Below are 23,410 nucleotides of genomic sequence, written 5' to 3'. Positions count from 1 at the left end.
ATGAATATAGCTTCTGGTCAAAGTTGAGTGTTTATTTAAAGATTCTACGGAGGATGAAATTACAGTCATGTCTAAGCATAAAGACTGACAAAGGCCTTAATCTATGTCTCGTTGAGGATCTCTGCGATCTTGGGGAAGCCAGCAGCATTGAGCGCTGGAACCAGGCTCTCGACAGTGGCCTGTGTCCCCTCACGGTCCTGCCAGGCCACCAACAGCAGCTTGGCCTGCATGTCCATGTCCTTGCTGTCTGTCTCAATCTCCCGGATCTCCGCTGCTTTTATCTCCAGCTGGCCAGCCAGGGTCTTCCATTGGGAACCCAGCTTGCCTGCTATGTCATCCATCTGCTGGTTAGACACCAGTTTGGTCTGCATGCTCAGACCTTGGGGCACACAAAAGGGATGTAATCAGGGGGGGGGTAATCTGCAGTCCAACAGGAGCTTTGATTTTACAAGTACATATCTAGAAGCTCTACACTTTAGTTTTGTACTAGAACTCACTGTCGTTGCTCTCTTTGAGAAGGGTGTCACCATAGTCTTTATCTCCTCAGACGGGAGGTCCTTCTGTGATGACAGGGCAAAGGGGATCCAATCCATCAAGAGAGGTTAGGACATCTCAATGACACACTCCTTGTGTCCTCTTCCTCTGACCTCACATGGGTTGTGAGGAGTATGAAATTGAGATTCTCCCATGGTGGACACCCTATGCTCCCAAAGGGAGCCTTGTGTAATTCATAAACATTTTCAGCACCCATAGTTCCAGCCAGACCAGACAACTCACCGGCAGCTCCTTGGCTAGTTTGATGACCATGCTCTCCAGGTAGTCAGCCAGGCTCTTGAACTGCTGGTTGGTGGGCTGGAAGAAGTGGGGACTCCTCCTAGACAACAGACGCAGGGCTCGCCAGCCATAGTTTGAGTTACGCACCACCCTACAGGACAGGGGGCGTGGAGGTGAGTGGATAATATTGAACCAGAACACTTCACACAGCAGGATCTTTCTTGACACCATTGGACAGGTCTTAGGATAGACAATCAACAGTTAGAGTGTACAAAACATTAGGAACACCTTCCTAACATTGAGTTGCACCCACTCAGAATCGCCTCAATTCATTGAGGCATGGACTCTACAAGTATCAAAAGCGCTCCACAGGGATGCTGGCCCATGTTGACTCCAATGCTTCCCAGAGTTGTGTCAAGTTGGCTGGATGTCCTTTGGGTGGTGGACCATTCTTCATACACATAGGAAACTGTTGAGCGTGAAAAACCCAGCTGCGTTGCAGTTATTGACACACTCACACTGGTGTGCCTGGCACCTACTACCATACCCTGTTCAAAGGCACTTCAAATCTTTTGTCTTGCACATTTACCCTCAATGGCTCACATACACAAATAAGGCTTAAGAATCCTTCTTTAACATGTCTCCTCCCCTTCATCTACAGTGATTGAAATGGATTTAGCAGGTGACATCAATATGGGATCATAGCTTTCACCTGGTCAGTCTCATGGAAAGAGCAGGTGTTCCTAATGTTTTGTACACTCTGTGTATACACGTACTTGTACTCGTCTTCCACCATGTTGGCTGGGTCAGCCTGTTCAATGGCCTCTTCAAAGAACTCCTCCAGAGTAGGCATGAATTCCCTGTGTACGAGAAGTTATATATTTTCTACAACCAAATCTCTATGTAAATGGCAAGTTATAGAAGGGTCCATACCAATGTTCAGTCAAATTTTTTCCAGCACTGAACAAATTTCTGGTCTGCTGAGCACAAACTTCAACGTTGGGAAAATTCGGTACAACTTCCAGCATGCGTTTACTGTCAACACTGAGGCTTTAACCGTAAGTTACAGTTTCAGACAGTGTTCAAGTAGGCTGCTGTGGTTTTTAGAGCATTTGTTCATGTCTTTTCTGAGCCCCCTTACCGTACGAGTATGAGCAAGTGAATCGCTGGTTGCGGTAAGTTTCTCAAAAACAAGTCAAGTCGCAAAGAAAGTGTCTGGACCCTTGTATAATATGTCATTTATATATATTTTTTACATTTGGTTGTACAAAGCGAAATTCTCCTTTAATGTTATACACCAAAAACGTATAGGTAGGTAAGCGGGCTATGTAACTTTGACCAGCTGCACCACTGCTGTAAAACCACTCACCTGCTAACTGACTGGCAAGCTGCCATATTGTTATGGTTCAGATTCCACAGTCTCGTGAGTTCAACACTGCAAGAAAACAAACACGAGTTTTGACAAAGCCAAATACAAGGGAAGCTGTGTCACTCGTCCCCCATATTGGAAACATGCTATGTCTCCCCATTTTCAGTAGGCTCCAATGTGAGGGCTAGACATTGAAAATAATCCTACTGGCATACCTCAACTTTCCTAAACCAACTATGGTTTTGGGGAACACATTACTATTCTGTCCCAGTTATCATTGCCACAAAATGTCCAATTCACACATGCGTATAATACAGGGGCGGCAGGTAGGCTAGTGGCTAGATCGAATCCCAGAGCTGACAAGGTAAAAATCTGTCATTCTGTTCCTGAGCAAATCAGTTAATCCACTGTTCCGCCAGGCACCGATGACGTGGATATCAATTCAGGTAGCCCCCCCCCCCCCCCACCTCTCTGATTCAGAGGGGTTGGGTTAAATGCGGAAGACATTCAGTTGTACAACTGACTAGGTACCCCCCCCCTTTCCCTACAGACTTGAATCTTTGATATTCTTTCTGTAATGAAAAGCGCTATAGATGTTGAATAAATTATTATTGTACATTATAAGCACCCACCAAATTATTATTATTAATACTTACTTCCCCATGAATACCTTCCTGTCAGGGCCTTTACCTAGGAAGTCTTCTGGAGCTTGTCTCTTCCTCATGGGTCTCTTGGGTTTGTCATCTACTGGTCTGGGGGGTGGGGGCATTTGCATTATTCTTGATTATAACACTTTACAGTACCTTCAGAAAGCATTCATTCCCCTTGACTTATTCCACATGTTGTGTTACAGCCTGAATTCAAAATAAAATATTTTTTTCTTCTCACACACATTACCCCATAATGAAATGTCTTATTTAAATAAGTATTCACACCCCTTAGTCAATAGTTCATAGAAGCACCTTTGGCAGCAATTGCAGCGGAGTCTTTTTGGGTAAGTCTCGAAGAGCTTTCCACGCCTGGATTGTGCAACATTTGCCCATTATTCTTTTCAAAATTCTCAGCTACTCAGGAACACCTTCCGGAGACACCTGAAACCCCACCTCTTTAAGGAATACCTGGGATAGGATAAAGTAATCCTTCTAACCCCCCCCCCCCCTTTAAAGGATTTAGATGCACTATTGTAAAGTGTTTGTTCAACTGGATATTATAGGTGAATGCACCAATTTGTAAGTCGCTCTGGATAAGAGCGTCTGCTAAATGACTTAAATGTAAATGTAAATGTAAAAACATTCACTGTCTTCTTGGTAAGCAACTTCTGTAGATTTGGCCTTGTGTTTTAGGTTATTGTCCTGCTGAAAGGTGAATTCATCTCCCAATGTCTGGTGGAAAGCAGACAACCAGATTTTCTGAGGATTTTTCCTGTGCTTAGCTCCATTCCATTTCTTCTTTTATCCTGAAAAACTACCCAGTCCTTAATGATTACAAACATTCCCATAACATGATGCAGCGCCCACTATGCTTGAAAATATGGAGTGGTACTCAGTTATGTGTTGTATTGGATTTGCCCCAAACATAACACTTTGTATTTAGGACAAAAAGTGAATTGCTTTGACACATTTTCTGCAGTATTACTTTAGTGCCTTGTTGCAGACAGGATGCACATTTTCACATTGTCAATTAGGTTAGTATTGTGGATAACTACAATGTTGTTGATCCATTCTCCATTTTTTCCTATCACAGCCATTAAACTTTTAACTGTTTTAAAGTCATCATTGGGGCTCCTGAGTGGAACAGCATCGCAGTGCTAGAGACATCACTACAGACCCCGGTTCGATCCCGGGCTGTATCACAACCGGCCGTGATCAGGAGTCCTATAGGGCAGCACACAATTGGCCCAGCGTCATCCGGGTTGGCCGGGGTAGGCCGTCATTGTAAAATAAGAATTTGTTCTTAACTGACTTTCCTAGTTAAATAAAGTTTAAATTAAATTTAAAAATCCCAGAGTGGTGTCCTTCCTGTCTGGCAACTATGTTAGGAAGAACACCTATATCTTTGTAGTGACTGGGTGTATTGATACACCAGCCAAAGTGTAATTAATAACTTCACCAAGCTCAAAGGGAGATTCAATGTGAGCATTTGTAATTTTTTTTGCCAATAGGTGCCGTTCTTTGTGAGGCATTTGAAAACCTCCCTGGTCTTTGTGGTTGAATCCGTGTTTGAAATTCACTCCTCGATTGAGGGAACTTACAGATAATTGTATGTGTGGGGGACAGATGAGGTAGTCATTCAAAAATCATGTTAAACACTTATTGCACACACAATGAGTCCATGCAACTTGTTAAAGCACATTTTTACTCCTGAACTTATTTAGGCTTGCCATAACAAAGGGGTTGAATACTAATTGACTCAAGACATTTCAGCTTTTCATTTTTTATTAATTTGTAAACATTTCTAAAAACATCATCCCACTTTGACATTATGGGGTATTGTGTGTAGGCCAGTGACAACCTCAACTTAGTCCATTTAAAATTCAGGCTGTAACACAACAACACGTGAAAAAGGTCAAGGGGTGTGAATATCTTCTGAAGGCACTGTATATACAGTATCATTCAAAAGTTTGGACACACCTACTCATTCAAGTTTAAAAAATATATATATATATATATATATATATATATATATATATATATATATTTTCTAAATTGTAGAATAACAGTGAAGACATCAGAACTAGGAAATAACACATATGGAATCATGTAAGTATATATATATATATATATATATTTGATATTCTTCAAAGTAGCCACTCTTTGCCTTGATGACAGCTTTGCACACTCTTGGCATTCTCTCAACCAGCTTCATGAGCTAGTCACCTGGAATGCTTTTCCAACAGTCTTGAAGGAGTTCCCACATATACTGAGCACTTGTTGGCTGCTTTTCCTACACTCTGCAGTCCAACTCATCCAAAACCATCTCAATTGGATTGAGGTTGGGTGATTGTGGAGGCCAGGTCATCTGATGCAGCGCTCCATCACTCTCCTTCTTGGTCAAACAGCCCTTACACAGCCTGGAGGTGTGTTTTGGGTCATTATCCTGTTGAAAAAAATGATAGTCCCACTAAGCGCAAACCAGATGGGATGGCGTATCGCTGCAGAATGCTGTGGTAGCCATGCTGGTTAAGTGTGACTTGAATTCTAAATAAATCACTGACAGTGTCACCAGCAAAGCACCCCCACACCTCCTCCATGCTTCAAGGTGGGAACCACACTTGCGGAGATCATCCCTTCACCTACTCTGCGTCTCACAAAGACATGGCGGTTGGAACCAAAAATCTCAAATTTGGACTCATCAGACCAAAGGACATATTTCCACCGGTCTAATGTACAATGCTCGTGTTTCTTGGCCCGAGTAAGTCTCTTCTTATTATTGGTGTCCTTTAGTACTGGTTTCTTCACAGCAATTCGACCATGAAGGCCTGATTCACCCAGTTTCCTCTGAACAGTTGATGTTGAGATGTGTCTGTTACTTTAATTCTGTGAAGCATTTATTTGGGCTACAATTTGAGATGCAGTTAATTGCAGATTTCTGAGGCTGGTAACTCTAATGAACTTATCCTCTGCAGCAGAGGTAACTGGGTTTTCCTTTCCTGTGGCGGTCCTCATGAGAGCCAGTTTCATCATAGTGCTTGATGGTTTTTGTGAGTGCACTTGAAGAAACGTTCAAAGTTATTGAAATGTTCCAGATTGACTGACCTTCAGGTCTTAAAGTAATGATGGACTGTCGTTTCTCTTTGCTTATTTGAGCTGTTTTTGCCATAATATGGACTTGGTCTTTTATCAAATAGACAATCTTTCTGTATCCCAACCCTACCTTGTCACAACACAACTGATTGGCTCAAACGCATTAAAAAGGAAAGAAATTCCACAAACTTTTAACAGGGCACACCTGTTAATTGAAATGCATTCCAGGTGACTACCTCATGAAGCTGGTTGAGAGAATGCCAAGAGTGTGCAAAGCTGTCATCAAGGAAAAGGATGGCTACTTTTAAGAATCTCAAATATATTTTGATTTGTTTAACACTTTTTTGGTTACATGATTCCATATGTGTTATGTCATAGTTTTGATGTCTTCACTATTCTTCTACAATGTAGAAAAAAATAGTAAAAATAAAGAAAAACCCTGGAATGAGTAGGTGTGTCAACTCGACTGGTAATGTATATTCCTCACTTTAATGAATGATATACATTTTCGATTTGGACTTTGTCTTGATAATACTATTTTCATAAGTATAGGATCATAAACATGAGGTTGTTGAATTCTGCTGCTATACCTTTCCTGCACAAAGCTTGGGCATCCTTCGTTTTTCCACGAGTTCCAGTTCTCCTCTGTGTTTAGGACATGCTGTCAAAATACGAGAGGGGAATTTTCAATGTCATCAATAACCTTTACCCTGTGAACCTTGACTTGTAATACAGCTGGCTATACAGTACCATTCAAAAGTTTGGACACAGCTACTCATTTGAGGGTTGTTCTTTCTTAATATTTTTTTCTACAATGTCGAATAACAGCGAAGACGTCAAAACTATGAAATAACACATGAATCATGTAGTAACCAAAAAAGTGTTTAAACAAATCAAAATATATTTTATATTTGAGATTCTTCAAATAGCCACCCTTTGCCTTGAAAACAGCTTTGAACTCTGTTGGCATTCTCTCAACCAGCTTAATGAGGTAGTCACCTGGAATCCATTTCAATTAAACAGGTGTGCCTTGTTAAAAATGTAATTAATGCGTTTGAGCCAATCAGTTGTTGTGACAAGGTAGATAAGATAGCCCTATTCGGTAAAAGACCAAGTCCATATTATGGCAAAAACAGCTAAAATAAGCAAAGAGAAACGACAGTCCATCATTACTTTAAGACCTGAAGGTCAGTCAATCTGGAACATTTCAATAACTTTGAAAGTTTCTTCAAGTGCACTCACAAAAACCATCAAGTGCTATGATGAAACTGGCTCTCATGAGGACCACCACAGGAAAGGAAAACCCAGTTACCTCTGCTGCAGAGGATAAGTTCATTAGAGTTACCAGCCTCAGAAATTGCAGCCCAAATAAATGCTTCAGAGTTCAGGTAACAGACACATCTCAACATCAACTGTTCAGAGGAGACAGCGTGAATCAGGCCTTTCTGGTCGAATTGCCGCAAAGAAACCACTACTAAAGGACACCAATAAGAAGAGACTTGCTTGGGCCAAGAAACACGAGCAATGGACATTAGACCAGTGGAAATATTTCCTTTGGTCTGATGAGTCCAAATTCTATATTTTTGGTTCCAACCTCTGTATCTTTGTGAGACGCAGAGTAGGTGAACAGATGATCTCTGCATGTGTGGTTCCCAACGTGAAGCATAGAGGAGGTGGTGTGATGGTGCTTTGCTGGTGACACTGTCTATGATTTAATTAGAATTCAAGGGACACTTAACCAGCATGGCTACCACAGCATTCTGCAGTGATACACCATCCCATCTGGTTTGCGCTTAGTGGGACTATCATTTGTTTTTCAACAGGACAATGACCCAACACACCTCCAGGCTGTGTAAGTGCTATTTGACCAATAAGTAGAGTGATGGAGTGCTGCATCAGATGACCTGGCCTCCAGAATCACTCAACCCATTTGAGATGGTTTGGGATGAGTTGGACCGCAGAGTGAAGGAAAAGCAGCCAACAAGTGCTCAGCATATGTGGGAACTCCTTCAGAACTGTTGGAAAAGCATTCCTCATGAAGCTGGTTGAGAGGTTGGCAAAAGTGTGCAAAGCTGTCATCAAGGCAAATGGTGGCTACTTTGAAGAATCTAAAATATATACTGCTAAAAAAAATAAACACTTAAACAACACATCCTAGATCTGAATGAAAGAAATAATCTTATTAAATACTTTTTTCTTTATATAGTTGAATGTGCTGACAACAAAAAAAATCACAAAAATAATCAATGGAAATCCAATTTATCAACCCATGGAGGTCTGGATTTGGAGTCACACTCAAAATTAAAGTGGAAAACCACACTACAGGCTGATCCAACTTTGATGTAATGTCCTTAAAACAAGTCAAAATGAGGCTCAGTAGTGTGTGTGGCCTCCACGTGCCTGTATGACCTCCCTACAACGCCTGGGCATGCTCCTGATGAGGTGGCGGATAGTCTTCTGAGGGATCTCCTCCTAGACATGGACTAAAGCATCCGCCAACTCCTGGACAGTCTGTGGTGCAACGTGGCGTTGGTGGATGGAGCGAGACATGATGTCCCAGATGTGCTCAATTGGATTCAGGTCTGGGGAACGGGCGGGCCAGTCCATAGCATCAATGCCTTCCTCTTGCAGGAACTGCTGACACACTCCAGCCACATGAGGTCTAGCATTGTCTTGCATTAGGAGCAACCCAGGGCCAACTGCACCAGTATATGGTCTCACAAGGGGTCTGAGGATCTCATCTCGGTACCTAATGGCAGTCAGGCTACCTCTGGCGAGCACATGGAAGGCTGTGCGGCCCCCCAAAGAAATGCCACCCCACACCATGACTGACCCACCGCCAAACCGGTCATGCTGGAGGATGTTGCAGGCAGCAGAACGTTCTCCACGGCGTCTCCAGACTCTGTCACGTCTGTCACGTGCTCAGTGTGAACCTGCTTTCATCTGTGAAGAGCACAGGGCGCCAGTGGCGAATTTGCCAATCTTGGTGTTCTCTGGCAAATGCCAAACGTCCTGCACGGTGTTGGGCTGTAAGCACAACCCCCACCTGTGGACGTCGGGCCCTCATACCACCCTCATGGAGTCTGTTTCTGACCGTTTGAGCAGACACATGCACATTTGTGGCCTGCTGGAGGTCATTTTGCAGGGCTCTGGCAGTGCTTCTCCTGCTCCTCCTTGCACAAAGGCGGAGGTAGCGGTCCTGCTGCTGGGTTGTTGCCCTCCTACGGCCTCCTCCATGTCTCCTGATGTACTGGCCTGTCTCCTGGTAGCGCCTCCATGCTCTGGACACTATGCTGACAGACACAGCAAATCTTCTTGCCACAGCTCGCATTGATGTGCCATCCTGGATGAGCTGCACTACCTGAGCCACTTGTGTGGGTTGTAGACTCCGTCTCATGCTAGCACTAGAGTGAAAGCACCGCCAGCATTCAAAAGTGACCAAAACATCAGCCAGGAAGCATAGGAACTGAGAAGTGGTCTGTGGTCCCCACCTGCAGAACCCCTCCTTTATTGGGGGTGTCTTGCTAATTGCCTATAATTTCCACCTGTTGTCTATATTCCATTTGCACAACAGCATGTGAAATTTATTGTCAATCAGTGTTGCTTCTTAAGTGGACAGTTTGATTTCACAGAAGTGTGATTGACTTGGAGTTACATTGTGTTGTTTAAGTGTTCCCTTTATTTTTTTGAGCAGTGTATTTTGATTTGTTTAACACTTTTTTGGTTACTACATGATTCCATATGTGTTATTTCATAGTTGATATCTTCACTATTATTCTTTAATGTAGAAAATAGAAAAATAAAGAAAAACCCTTGAATGAGTAGGTGTGTCCAAACTTTTGACTGGTACTGTATGTTGTGATGTCACTAATAAAACATGTGAACTTGCAGGAACTACAGACTATTCTTACCTCGACCATGGTGGCAAACTTGTCTCCATCCGGTGGGATCTCTCTGAGCAGCTACAGGGAACAAGTTAGACAGGTGATAAAAAACAGCAATATCTGAATATACAATAAACACATGTATCATACAAAAGAGCCCGAGTGACATTTAAAATGTTTACTCAGTGAAAATGTACAGCTGAATAAATACATTCAATACAGTGCAGTGTCCACTTATAACCTTAGTTCTAACACCCTCTCTTCCACAAAGATGTACTTCAGTACTTTTCCCTATCACCCAGGATTTCTCCGTGCATATCAATAAGAATTATTATCAGTCAGCAGAGGCCTTGCGTTATTGGGAGCACACATTCCTACAGTTCACTAAATAATTACACTTCTCATACACAAAGCTTGAACCTAACACTACTTTCAATCTCTAAGGATATAAAAACAATCTATTCATACTAAGAGGATAATTATATAAAAAACAGTAAAGATATAAAACAGTAATTTACAATCTATCAGATGAAACACACACACACACCTGGTACACAACTTTGGTGGTCTCCTCCATCCATGAACACTGATCATCATTCAGGATACAACTGGAGCTGCAGCAACAGGACAAGAGTTGGTAGTGAAGAGACCAACAGCAGTCAAATCACAATATGAATTCACTGTTACACCTTTTACTGCTAAATTGAATCAGACTACATTCAACCTGACATTGGGTATGATGGTGTGGGATGGGGGGCATCTTCTTGGGCCACCTCACCTTTTGAACTTGACCTGTCCCTTGAGGTACTGGAACAGGATAAGGTACTGCAGGAGGATGTGTCGTCTGAAGTTAATGTCACTGAGCTGCAGGTCCATCAACTAGAGGCAAAGAGAGACTGTGTCATTGTATTTGAAGGGATCCATTTGAGAAAGGCGAGGTATAGACTTCCTAATCTCAATCACATAATGAGTAGTTACTTGGGACGTAAGGTGATTTGTAGAACAGTGACTCTGTGCAGTCTTACTGCAATGTAGTCAATCTCTATTCTGTTCTATTCTTAATTGATGGAAGAAGTTGAGATGTCACCTTCTCACTGGTGAGGAACTTGGCAAAGTAAACGTGGTCTCCTCCTGCTGTCCTCAGCTCTTCCAGCTTCCTTTTAGAAGCCTGCATGTCATCCAGCTTGAAGCTTCTAAACACTGCCAGCGTCTCGTCTGAATACTATAGACAACAAAAAGAACATTTCTATTAACTCAAACAACTTTTCAGTGTCTTCTCACAGAAACAAACAGCCAGCACCTGTCTGGATACTTCACAGGACATTCAGAATAGTAACAGTTTTGAACAAGACATTTTTTAAAGCAAAGTATCATACTTTTTGTAGATGTCCATAGATGGGTCATGTCAGATAAAAAAATGTCACAAAGCTATTTTGGGAGGGAAAGAGTGAGGGCAGAAAAGTCACCTTGAGGAAAGTCATCCAGGAAAACTTCACATAACACTGAACAGGGTTTCTGAAGTAGTCCTGCAGAGTCCAGAACTTTCTGTATAGGTTGTAGTCGATAGGGATGGAACTACAAACAGGGAGCAATTTTATAGATGACAACTTGTTTTAGCAAGCTGCAATCAAACTTACAAGACTTGCCAGCATAGGGATCAGTGCAACAGCTATGTTGATGAAAAACCACTGATGATTCCAAGCACTGTGATAGATGGAACAAGGACTCATGTTGCTTACCATGGAGCAGGTGCACTAGGTTCCTCATCTCCCATCTCCCCCTCTTCCACTTCCATCCCATCCTCCTCCTCTGTGGGCTGTAGAAGATAACACAGGACAGAGGTAGAGAGAGTGGTAATTCATTGTTAAGCACATTCAACAGCACACACATCATTCAACAGCTTACACAATATACAGTATCTGTAATCCTTAGAACAAGGCCTTACCTTCTGGCCAAGAGTGCTCTCTAGCTCATTTTTGTTGAACACTGTGATGTTGTCGAGATTAAACTGGCTCTGCAGGTTCAGACCTGAAACACACAAAGGAACACAATAGTGGCCACAAGTCCACATCCATGATAAAACATTAATGATGTCAGTTCCTAGCTCCATGTAACCCTCTCACCTGATTTCTCAGACAGGGGAAAGAGACGAGCCAGGAACAGCTGGATCCGGCCACAGAAGACTGTGTTCTGAGACTTGGACAACCTCCTCAAAAGATCTGCAGGGTAAGAAGATGGGGTTTAGTGATGGAATATCTGCACAAATCAAGAGAACAACAAACAGGGCTGGCAAGTAGCCTAGACATTAGAGAGGCGAGCCAGCAACCAGAGGGTTGCCAGTTCGAATCCCGGGTCCTACAGGAAACATCTGCCAGAAAGTGATCTTAATGTGTGCCTTTATCCTCACCATTACACATCCTTAACAAGTAGTTTTTCCCAGCAGTGTAAAAGGAGTTCTGAAAGTGAGAGAGGAAAAAGTTATATTGGTGGCATTTCCTCAATAACTAAAAGGAAAGATCTTCTATAAGAAACCTGTCAAGTAAACATTGACAGTTACTCAAAGATCGCAGAGAAACAGACTAAGCTACTTACAGACTTCCAGGTGGAGACATTCTCTTCAACAAAGGAGAAGACCTTATCACACTGGTACAGAGGAAGACAGTCCAGAACATCTCCCAACAGTAGGAAAGGAGTGGTGGCGGAGCAGATACCTGCATGGACAAGTGAATTTACTATACTTTTCTACACAATTACTACATAATTTGCTGTCTGGCGTGTATATCGATGAAATACTGAGGAGGTAAAACAGAGGTAGATGTAGCAATGTTATGACGTGACGTTCAGCCTGCTGCTTACCTTCAGTAACTCCATCAATGCTGAAATAGATGAGAGACAGGAAGTCATCGACAAGTGCTTTCTTTTCCACCTGTAAAAGAAAAGGAGAGAAAGGGAGAATGTTGCCCAACTCTTGGTGAAGCATATTGAGGATAAGCAAGACCATGTACTAGCAGTATACTTCGACAGATTTTTCACCTTGTCGGCTCGGGTTTTCGAACCAGCGACCTCGCTAACCACTAGTCTGCAGGTAGCCCTTGAGCAAGGCATTTAACCCTAATTTGCTCTAGGGGCGCCGTACTACCATGTTTTACCCTGTAAAACAACACAATTCACTGCACCTATCAGGTGTATGTGACAACAAAACAAAACACACATATAAATATACTAAACAAAAATATAAATGCAACATGCAATAATTTCAAAGATTTTACTGAGTTACACAGTTCATAGAAGGAAATCAGTCAATTGAAATAAATGAATTAAGCCATAATGTATGGATTTCAAATGACTGCGCAGAGGCACAGCCATGATTGGGCACAGGCCCACCCACTGGGGAGCCAGGCCCATCCAATCAGAATGAGTTTTTCCCCACAAAAGGGCTTTATTACAGACAGAAATACTCCTCAGCACCCCCACTCCTCACACTATCCCACAGGTGAAGAAGACGGATGTGGAGGTCCTGGGCTGGCATGGTTACACGTGGTCTGCAGTTGTGAGGCCGGTTGGAAGTACTGCCAAATTTTCTAAAACGACGTTAGAGGCAAAATGAACATTAAGAAATGAACATTAAATTCTCTGGCAACAGCTCTGTTAGACATTCCTGCAGTCAACATGACAATTGCACGCTCCCTCAAGACTTGAGACATCTGTGGCATGGCGTTGTGTGACAAAACCCCACATTTAATAGTGGCCTTTTGTCCCCAGCACAAGGTGCACCTGTGTAATGATCATGGTGTTTAAATCAGCTTCTTGATAAACCACACCTGTCAATTGGATGGATTATCTTGGCAAGGGAGAAATGCTCATTAACAGGCATGTAAACAAAATTGTGCACAAAATTTGAGAAAAATTGGCTTTTTGTGTGTATTGAACATTTCTGGGATATTTTATTTCAGCTCATGAAAAATGGGACCAACACTTCACATATACATATCTAAAACAAATTACACACACACATACGCTACATTTCTTTAAACTTACAATCTGCTCCTCCAGGACTTGCCTCAGAGCTTGGTCAAGGGTGGTCTTCTTCTCTGTCTCACTGTGAAGAGAGAAGCAGGCAGACAATGTCAGTGGTGATGTGGATAGAGGCATAGCCTAGAGATAATATAATTAATGTTAACAGCTAACGTTAGCTATGTAACGTCATTCACTCACTTTCCAGTGATCTGGTTGAATGCGTTTATCAAAGGTTTGCTGGTTTTGTTGACCAACGCACTCCTGGTTGAGGCCTGGGTGAGAGTTATAACAATTGAACAAATAATAAAAGCTTAGTATTTTCTTGGGACTATCGTTACACGTTAATCTGCTAACGTTATTAAGCTAGCTAGCTAACGTGTCTAATAAATATGACTTGGCTTGCAAAGGTATTGTAAGCGTTTCTACAAAGATGTGATAAACAATTTCAATCATGCATAGAATAGAGTCTGAAATACTCCGTATTGAAGACAAGTTCTTACTGTAAATATATCTTTTGCATCGTTGAAATTGAATAAAATCAGTACAGACATCTTTCCTCTTCAACAATAAACGTGACCCCGACTAAAGTTGTATATCCGGTTCAAATCGGGCGCAATCAGGATACCAACATTGTAAGCCTTAGGGCATGGTTCAGAAAGTCATGTTTATAATTTGTAACATGAATACGGATAATCTTCTGCCCTAGTGGTATTTTGATTTTGTTTACAAGGAACATCAGAGCCACAGGTTCCTATCGTCAACATTAGAGTAAAACTTACTGTTCAACTAGGCCTATGCCAAATCAAATGCATTGCTGGCCTTTAGAAATATATCACAACTTTATTTTATAACCAGTGTAATAACGGATGTAGCCTATTGCATTTCAGGGATGATCTATGTGTATTCCCTGGATGTTCATTGGTATTAATAGCCTTCAGTTTTACATACGGCCAGAAGATGACACTATACACTTTGGTAAACTATTGATTGTTGTTCCACAGAGTTCCTAAACCCAGAAGCGCAACATCGCGAGACTTCCGGGAACGCATGTGCAGCAGACCAGGCTGCACATGGGTTTGGGGTTTGATAAGTCAATTATGAAGGTAACATAGTGCCTTGTGTAAAATAATGTAAAATATGAGTTGCACTTATATAATCAGTTTTGTATTTGCAAAAATGTTTTGCAAACATGGCACTTCTTTTGAGAATAAATGCAACACTTGCAAGCACATAACATGAACTTTCAAACATGTAAGTTGATATGTTAATACATTCAATAATATTTGCAGCTAAATTTGAGAATGAATGCCACTAATTTCCTAAGCTTGTGATTGGTGAATCTTCTGTGAATCAAAACTACATTTACTTATGTCAAATCTGTGCACTGAGAGTTTTGTCACTAATTTACCGACTAACCTCGGCCAAAAGTTTTGTAGATGTAAAACAACATTCAAATACAATTGTATTGGTCGTATACACATATTTAGCAGGTGCAGTGAAATACTTGTGTTCCTAGCTCCAACAGTGCAGTAATATCTAACAATACACACATCTTGCAGGGTTCTGCTAGTAAGCAGCAGAGAAATAGACGAGCTCTGGTGGACAGCGCTTTTTCTTCCAACCAATCAGGTGCTGTTGTCATTCAGGAAGGTGCTTTCACGTTTCACAAGGTTCTTGTCTGGAAGCACGTTTTCCACTGTGCTAAATATGAATCAAATTTGTCAAAATTACTAGCTAGCTAAATGATATTCACAGAATTTGAAAGGTACACAAGGCGTTGTTGTGGAAGATGAAGGGAAGAATTAAAACACATTTTTCAACATAGCACAACCGCTACAAAGCTGATGCTAGCTAGATGACATGGCTGGTTAGCTAGCTAGCATTAGAGCTTTCTGGTTAGCCTGTGTCTAGTGGTTCTTACATTACGTAACAGAGCAATAGGTCTAGCCATGTAGTTGCCATTTGGTTGAGAATCATTAGTTTAGAAAATACTTGTTTGCTCTGTGTATATTTGGTGTGTAGTTGGTTGGCTTTGCAAGTTAGCAAGCTGAGATCAATGCTCAAGTTTGCTAACGTTAGCAAGCTTAATAAATGTTTTGAGGAGAACAGGCTAGCGCCCTGTTGAATCAAGATGGTATGGGGAAGAAGATTAGATGTGCAGTTGCTTCATCTACCCGATGCAGTGCCCAGACGAGATCTAACTGCTCCAGAGAGAATCTGAGCGATCTCATCCTTTTATATCTTGATTAGCAAGCTGTCAATGTCGAACCAACGCAATTATATACATTTTATAGCTAACTAGCTAGTTCTTCTAGCGTCCGTTAAATGTTACAGCCACATCATGATCATGTAGTCATGCATCTGCAGACCAGCGAGGTGAAGAAAAGCTTGCTTTGGGTGAGCTAGCTGGAACAACATCAACTAGCTAGCTATAATATAAGATAAACATTTTCAGGAAAAGCATGGAAAGAGTTAGCTACCTGTAGTATTATTTTAAACCACCTCATGCATGTCTGTTACATTCCATATTATGTTTTAATATATTTGTACTGTATTGCTATCTGTCTTAAGTTGCACAAATTCTGTTTGAATTGTCATGTGGATTGAATTCTCATTAAAATAATGTTGTGCCTCTCTTTCAGATCTGCTAAGCACACCTCTGCCTCTGCTACCAGCTCCTTCCTGGCTGGCCCTGTTCAGGAGTGACATTGGACAAGGCCACAGTGTCTCCCAGCCCCTGTCTCAGTCCCCAGTAATTATTCCACAATAGTTTATGACGGGCGCTAGGGTCAACTTGTCTTATCTGGACCGTATTCCCAAAGAATCTTAGAGGAGTGTAGATCTAGGATCAGTTTTTACTTTTATATCATAATGAATCAAATTATATTGACTGGTGGGACCTGACCCTAGATCAGCACTCCTACTCTTGTGGTGCATTTCCATACAGGATTTACCTCAGTGTTTTACCTAAAAGGCTCAGACTTTTCTGTCTCCATCTACGTGGGCCGGCACCTGTGTCTCACTGGGCCATGGCTCCGTCGGACCTCTCTTGGGGCCAAAGCCAGGCCGCTGGTACTTTTCAGCCTGCTTTTACATAACAATGGCTAACTGTGAACTTTAACATCTTCTCACAAAGCAACGATTTTGATAATGCAGAGGTTGTGGATTCTGCTCTTCACTGCCAGCCCTAGCTATGGAAACAATTTCCCTAGTATAACATAAGGGTTTATGCACTAGTGTAACACTGATGTTAGTCGAAAAGTAGCTTTGCATGCTTTGTGAATATGGGCCTTGGTCTAATGTGTGATCTTAGGCATGCTCCCACTAACAAAATCATCTAGAATGTTATTGTATGCTGTAGTGTTAAGATTTTCCTTCACTGGTACTAAGGGGCTTAGCACGAACCATGAAAAACAGCCCTAGAACATTATTCCTCGTCCACCAAACTTTACAGTTGGTAGGTAGCGTTTTCCTGGCATCTGCCAAACCCAGATTTGTCTGTCGGACTGACCGATGGTGAAGCGTGATTCATCACTCCAGAGAACACATTTCCACTACTCCAGAGTCCAATGGTGGCAAGCTGTATATACCACGCCAGCCGACGCTTGGCATTGCGCATGGTGATCTTGGGTTTTTATGAGGCTGCTCGGACATGGAAACCCGTTTCATGAAGCTCCCAACGAATAGTTATTGTGCCGACATTGCTTCCAGAGGCAGTTTGAAACTCGGTAGTGAGTGTTACAACTGACAGACAATTTTTTTTAGCTGTGAGCTTGTGTGGACGACCCCTTTGTGGCTGAACCGTTGTTGCTCCTAGATGTTTCCACTTCACAATAACAGCACTTACAGTTGGCCGAGGCAGCGCTAGCAGGGCAGAAATTTCACAAAACTTACTTGAAAGGTGGCATCCTGTGACAGTGCTACGTTAAAAGTCACTGAGCTCTTCAGAACAGCCTTTCTACTGCCAATGTTTGTCTATGTGCGCTCAATTTTATACACCTGTCAGCAACGGGTGTGGCTGAAATAGCCAAATTCCCTTAATTTGAAAGGGTGTCAACATACTTTTGTATATACTCTACCGGTCAAACGTTTTGAGAACACCTACTCATTCAAGAGTTTTTCTTTATTTTTACTATTTTCTACATTGTAGAATAATAGTGTAGACATCAAAACTATGAAATAACACACATGGAATCATGTAGTAACCAAAAAAGTGTTAACCTGTTAGGGCTAGGGGGCAGTATTTACACGGCCGGATAAAAAAACGTACGCAATTTAATCTGGTTACTACTCCTGCCCAGTAACTAGAATATGCATATAATTATTGGCTTTGGATAGAAAACACCCTAAAGTTTCTAAAACTGTTTGAATGGTGTCTGTGAGTATAACAGAACTCATATGGCAGGCAAAAACCTGAGAAGATTCCATGCAGGAAGTGGCCTGTCTGACAAGTTGTTGTTCTTCTTGCCTCTGTTTATTGAAGACTGAGGATCTTTGCTGTAACGTGACACTTCCTACGGCTCCCATAGGCTCTCAGAGCCCGGGAAAAAGCTGAACGATATCGAGGCAGCCCCAGGCTGAAACACATTATCGCTTTTGACAAGTGGCCGATCAGAGGACAATGGGCTTAGGCGCATGCCCGAGTCGACCCCGTGCTTTATTTTCTTTCGTCTGTTTACCTAATTGCAGATTCCCGGTCGGAATATTATCGCTTTTTTATGAGAAAAATGGCATAAAAATTGATTTTAAACAGCGGTTGACATGCTTCAAAGTACGGTAATGGAATATTTAGAATTTTTTTGTCACGAAATGCGCCGTGCTCGTAACCCTTATTTACCATTCGGATAGTGTCTTGAACGCACGAACAAAACGCCGCTGTTTGAACATAACTATGGATTATTTGGGACCAAACCAACATTTGTTATTGAAGTAGAAGTCCTGGGAGTGCATTCTGACAAAGAACACCAAATGTAATCAAACTTTTCTAATAGTAAATCGGAGTTTGGTGAAGGCTAAACTTGCTGGGTGTCTAAATAGCTAGCCCTGTGATGCCGGGCTATCTACTTAGAATATTGCAAAATGTGCTTTCACCAAAAAGCTATTTTAAAATCGGACATATCGAGTGCATAGAGGAGTTCTGTATCTATAATTGTTAAAATAATTGTTATGCTTTTTGTGAACGTTTATCGTGAGTAATTTAGTAAATTGTTAGTAAATTCGCCGGAAGTTTGCGGGGGGTATGCTAGTTCTGAACGTCACATGCTAATGTAAAAAGCTGGTTTTTGATATAAATATGAACTTGATTGAACAAAACATGCATGCATTGTATAACATAATGTCCTAGGTGTGTCATTTGATGAAGATCATCAAAGGTTAGTGCTGCATTTAGCTGTGGTTTGGGTTTTTGTGACATTATAAACTAGCTTGAAAAATGGGTGTCTGATTATTTCTGGCTGGTTACTCTGCTGACATAATCTAATGTTTTGCTTTCGTTGTAAAGCCTTTTTGAAATCGGACAGTGTGGTTAGATTAACGAGAGTCTTGTCTTTAAAATGCTGTAAAATAGTCATATGTTTGAGAAATTGAAGTAATAGCATTTCTAAGGTATTTGAATAACGCGCCACAGGATTCCACTGGCTGTTACGTAGGTAGGACGATTTCGTCCCGCCGACCCTAGAGAGGTTAAATAGATAAATAATAGTCTTCAGATTAATGTTAAAAGTTAAGTCATGACAGTCTGAACCCCGCCCTGTGCAACTGGGTCCTGGACTTCCTGACGGCCCACCCCCAAGTGGTGAACATAGGCAACACCACCTCCACTACGCTGATCCTCAACACGGGCCCCACAAGGGTGCATGCTCAGCCCCCTCCTGTACTCCCATGATTGTGTTGTCACGCACGCCTATAACTCAATCATTAAGTTTGCAGACGGCAACAGTGGTAGGCCAGATTACCAACAACGATGAGACAGCCTACATGGAGGTGAGAGCCCTGGTGGAGTGGTGCCAGGAAAATAACCTCTCCCAAAATGTCAACAAAACAAAGGAGCTGATCGTGGACTACAAGAGACAGCACAGGGAGCACGCCCCCATCCACATCGACCGGGCCGCAGTGGAGAAGGTAAAAAGCTTTGAGTTCCTTGGCTTACACATCACTGAAATCTGAAATGGTCCACCCACACAGATAGTGTGGTGAAGAAGGCGCAACAGTGCCTCTTCAACCTCAGGAGGCTGAATAAATTTGGCTTGGCCCCTAAGACCCTTACAAACTTTTACACGTGCACCATTGAAAGCATCCTGTCGGGCTGTATCACCACCTGGTACATCACCTGCACCGTCCACAACTGCAGGGCTCTTCAGAGGGTGGTGCGGTCTGCCCAATGCATCACCGGGGGCACCCTGCCTGCCCTCCAGGACATCTACAGCACCCGGTGTCACAGAAAGGCTAAGAAGATCTTCAAGGACCTCAGCTTCCCGAGCTATGGCCTGTTCACCCCGTTATCATCCAGAAGGCGAGGTCAGTACAGGTGCATCAAAGCTGGGACCGAGACACTGAAAAACAGCTTCTCTCTCAAGGCCATCAGACTGTTAAATAGCCATCACTAGCCGGCCTCCACCCAGTATCCTGCCATGCTTAGTCACTGTCACTAGCCTAGCCGGCTACCACCAAGTCACTCAACCCTGCACCTTAGAGGCTGCTGCCCTTTGTACAGTACATAGAAATGGAACACTGGTCACTTTAATAATGTTTACATACTGTTTTATCCATTTCATATGTACGGTGCATTCGGAAAGTATTCAGACTCCTTAACTTTTTCCACGTTTTGTTACGTTACAGCCTTATTGTAAAATGGATTCATTTGTTTGTTTTTCCTCATTAATCTACACACAATACCCTATATTGACAAATCAAAAACAGGTTTTTACAATGTTTGGCTAATTGATTAAAAACAAAAAACGGAAATAGCACATTTACATACGTATTCAGACCCTTTACTCAGTACTTTGTTGAAGCACCTTTAGAAGAGATTACAGCCTCGAGTCTTCTTGGGTATGACGCTACAAGCTTGGCACACCTGTATTTGGGGAGTTTCTCCCATTTTTTTCTGCAGATCCTCCCAAGCTCTGTCAGGTTGGATGGGGAGCGTTGCTGCACATCTATTTTCAGGTCTCTCCAGAGATGTTTGATTGGGTTCAAGTCTGGGCTCTGGCTGGGCCACTCAAGGATATTCGGAGACTTGTCCCGAAGCCACTCCTGCGTTGTCTTGGCTGTGTGCTTAGGGTTGTTGTCCTGTTGGAAGGTGAACCTTCGCCCCAGTCTGAGGTCCCGAATGCTCTTAAGCAGGTTTTCATCAAGGATCTCTCTGTACTTTGCTATTGTTCCCTCAATCATGACTAGTCTCCCAGTCCCTGCCGCTGAAAAACATCCCCACAGCATGATACTGCCACCACCATGCTTCACCATAGGGATGGTGCCAGGTTTCCTCCAGACGTGAAGCTTGGCATTCAGGCCAAAGAGTTCAATCTTTGTTTCATCAGACCAGAGAATCTTGTTTCTCATGGTCTGAGAGTCCTTTAGGTGCCTTTTGGTCATGTGCCTTTTACTGAGGAGTGGCTTTCGTCTGACCACTCTACCACAAAGGCCTGATTGGTGGAGTGCTGCAGAGATGGTTGTCCTTCTGGAAGGTTCTCTCATCTCCACAGAGGAACTCTGGAGCTCTGTAAGAGTGACCATTGGGTTCTTGGTCCTGACCAAGGCCCTTCTACCCCAATTGTTCAGTTTGGCCAGGTGGCCAGCTCTAGGATGAGTCTTGGTGGTTCCAAACTTCTTCCATTTAAGAATGACGGAAGACACTGTTCTTGGGGACTTTCAATGCTGCAGAAATGTTTTGGTACCCTTCCCCAGATCTGTGCCTCGACACAATCCTGTCTCGGAGCTCTATGGACAATTCCTTCGAGCTGATGGCTTGGTTTTTGCTCAGATATGCACTGTCAACTGTGGGACCGTACATCAACAGGTGTGTGTGTGCCTTTCCAAATCATATCCAATCAATTGAATTTACCACAGGTGGACTCCAATCAAGTTGTAGAAACATCTAAAAAATTATTAATGGAAACAGGATGCACCTGAGCTCAATTTCGAGTGTCATAGCAAAGGGTCTGAATACTTATGTAAATAAGGTATGTTTTTATTTTGTATAAATTTGCACTTTTGAAATGTACAGCAACCGAATTAAGAACATGGGCGGTTCTTACAGTATATGGGTGGTTCTTACAGTATTCCCCCTGTATACCAAGTCAGAACCGTAGGATAAATGAAGGGGGCATATAAGCAGACAATACAATCTTACAATATTCGATGATGGCATTTCTCTAAAACAGACTATAGGCTACATGTGCACCACCAAGTCAGAACAGTAGGCTAAATTATGAGGGGAAACGGGACCAAGTTATTAGGGTGAGGCACATGGGCTACTAACAGCTTACTACACAACATACACTTCATATTACTTTCTTAGCTAAAGTATATATATCTCCCTGGCATATTACATAATTTATGCAGCCGCATACAATTAATTTCTTGACTCACCTTGTGCTGTGCTCACTTGAATATGAAGGTGGTGTGGCAGTCCTTCGTGGGCAAATTCTGTCGTCAAAGTTTGGCATTCTCCTGATTTATGGTGTTTTCAAGACAACTGGGAACTCGGAAAAAACAAGGTTGAATCATGACGTTAGCAATCTTCAGGTCGGAGCTCTAGAAAGAGGCCCCAGTTCCCGACTTGGAATTCCGAGTTGGATGACCATTCAAAATGTATTTTCCCAGTCGGAGCTCATTTTTTGGTATTCCCAGTTGTCTTGAGCTCACTTTAGTCTGAGATTTCCTAGTTCCGAGTTTCCAGTTGTTTTGAAGCGACAGAAGTCATGCTGGATTGACAGCATGGCCAATGTTGAATGTTTGTCCTTTTACGCTTGGAAAAGAGACCCTTAAACCCATACTTTGGCCACACATCCACTCCACTGAATAGCAGGCTAGTGATTGCTTTGCAATGCTTGCAGTTAGCCACTGATTCCTTCCAAACCACTCATTGTTGAATTTGCGATTTCCATCTTGTTGTGTAATGTTTATGGCCAATGTGCACCGATACATTTTATCTATAATTTCTCTTCATAATTTCTCTTCATATGACAAGGATTGAAAAGGATTTGCCTGTAGATTGTCAACTTGATTGATGATGATGACTGCTAAGCTTGTGCTAGCTAATATTTTGAAAGTATGATGTTGACATGATGTGACGATTGTCGTAAGGAGAAGACCAAGGTGCAGCGTGATAAGTGCTCATGATAAATTGTATTATAACTCAGAACACTAAACAAAACACCAAACGTCACGTTCTGCAGGCTTTCACTGAGCTGTACAAAAACAAGATCCCACACTGAAGGAGGGAAAAAAGGCTGCCTAAGTATGATTCCCAATCAGAGACAACGATAGACAGCTGCCTCTGATTGGAAACCATACTCAGCCAAAACAAAGAAATACAACACATAGAATGTCCACCCCACACCCTGACCTAACAAAATAGAAAAATAAAACGTCTCTCTCAGGTCAGAGCGTGACACATGATC

At 42.3% G+C, this 23,410-nt stretch overlaps 1 protein-coding gene across 1 annotated transcript; it reads right to left on the bottom strand.

Moving 5' to 3' along the window:
* Window positions 1–11: 11 nt before the first annotated feature.
* LOC115157214 (THO complex subunit 1-like) lies at window positions 12–14,403 on the bottom strand. The gene is given in 22 exon segments (XM_029705278.1): window positions 12–379; window positions 498–530; window positions 533–560; window positions 778–925; window positions 1,551–1,634; window positions 2,144–2,209; window positions 2,800–2,895; window positions 6,477–6,547; window positions 9,798–9,848; window positions 10,318–10,384; window positions 10,549–10,649; window positions 10,858–10,992; window positions 11,237–11,345; window positions 11,510–11,586; window positions 11,716–11,798; window positions 11,894–11,989; window positions 12,178–12,226; window positions 12,363–12,481; window positions 12,627–12,696; window positions 13,809–13,869; window positions 13,986–14,059; window positions 14,288–14,403. Coding segments are annotated over 22 exon segments (1,947 nt in total). The 5' UTR covers window positions 14,339–14,403; the 3' UTR covers window positions 12–101.
* Window positions 14,404–23,410: the final 9,007 nt, after the last annotated feature.

Source organism: Salmo trutta, chromosome 21 (assembly GCF_901001165.1).
Source record: "Salmo trutta chromosome 21, fSalTru1.1, whole genome shotgun sequence".
Lineage (NCBI taxonomy): Eukaryota > Metazoa > Chordata > Actinopteri > Salmoniformes > Salmonidae > Salmo > Salmo trutta.
This window is presented reverse-complemented; position numbering and strand designations above follow the sequence as displayed.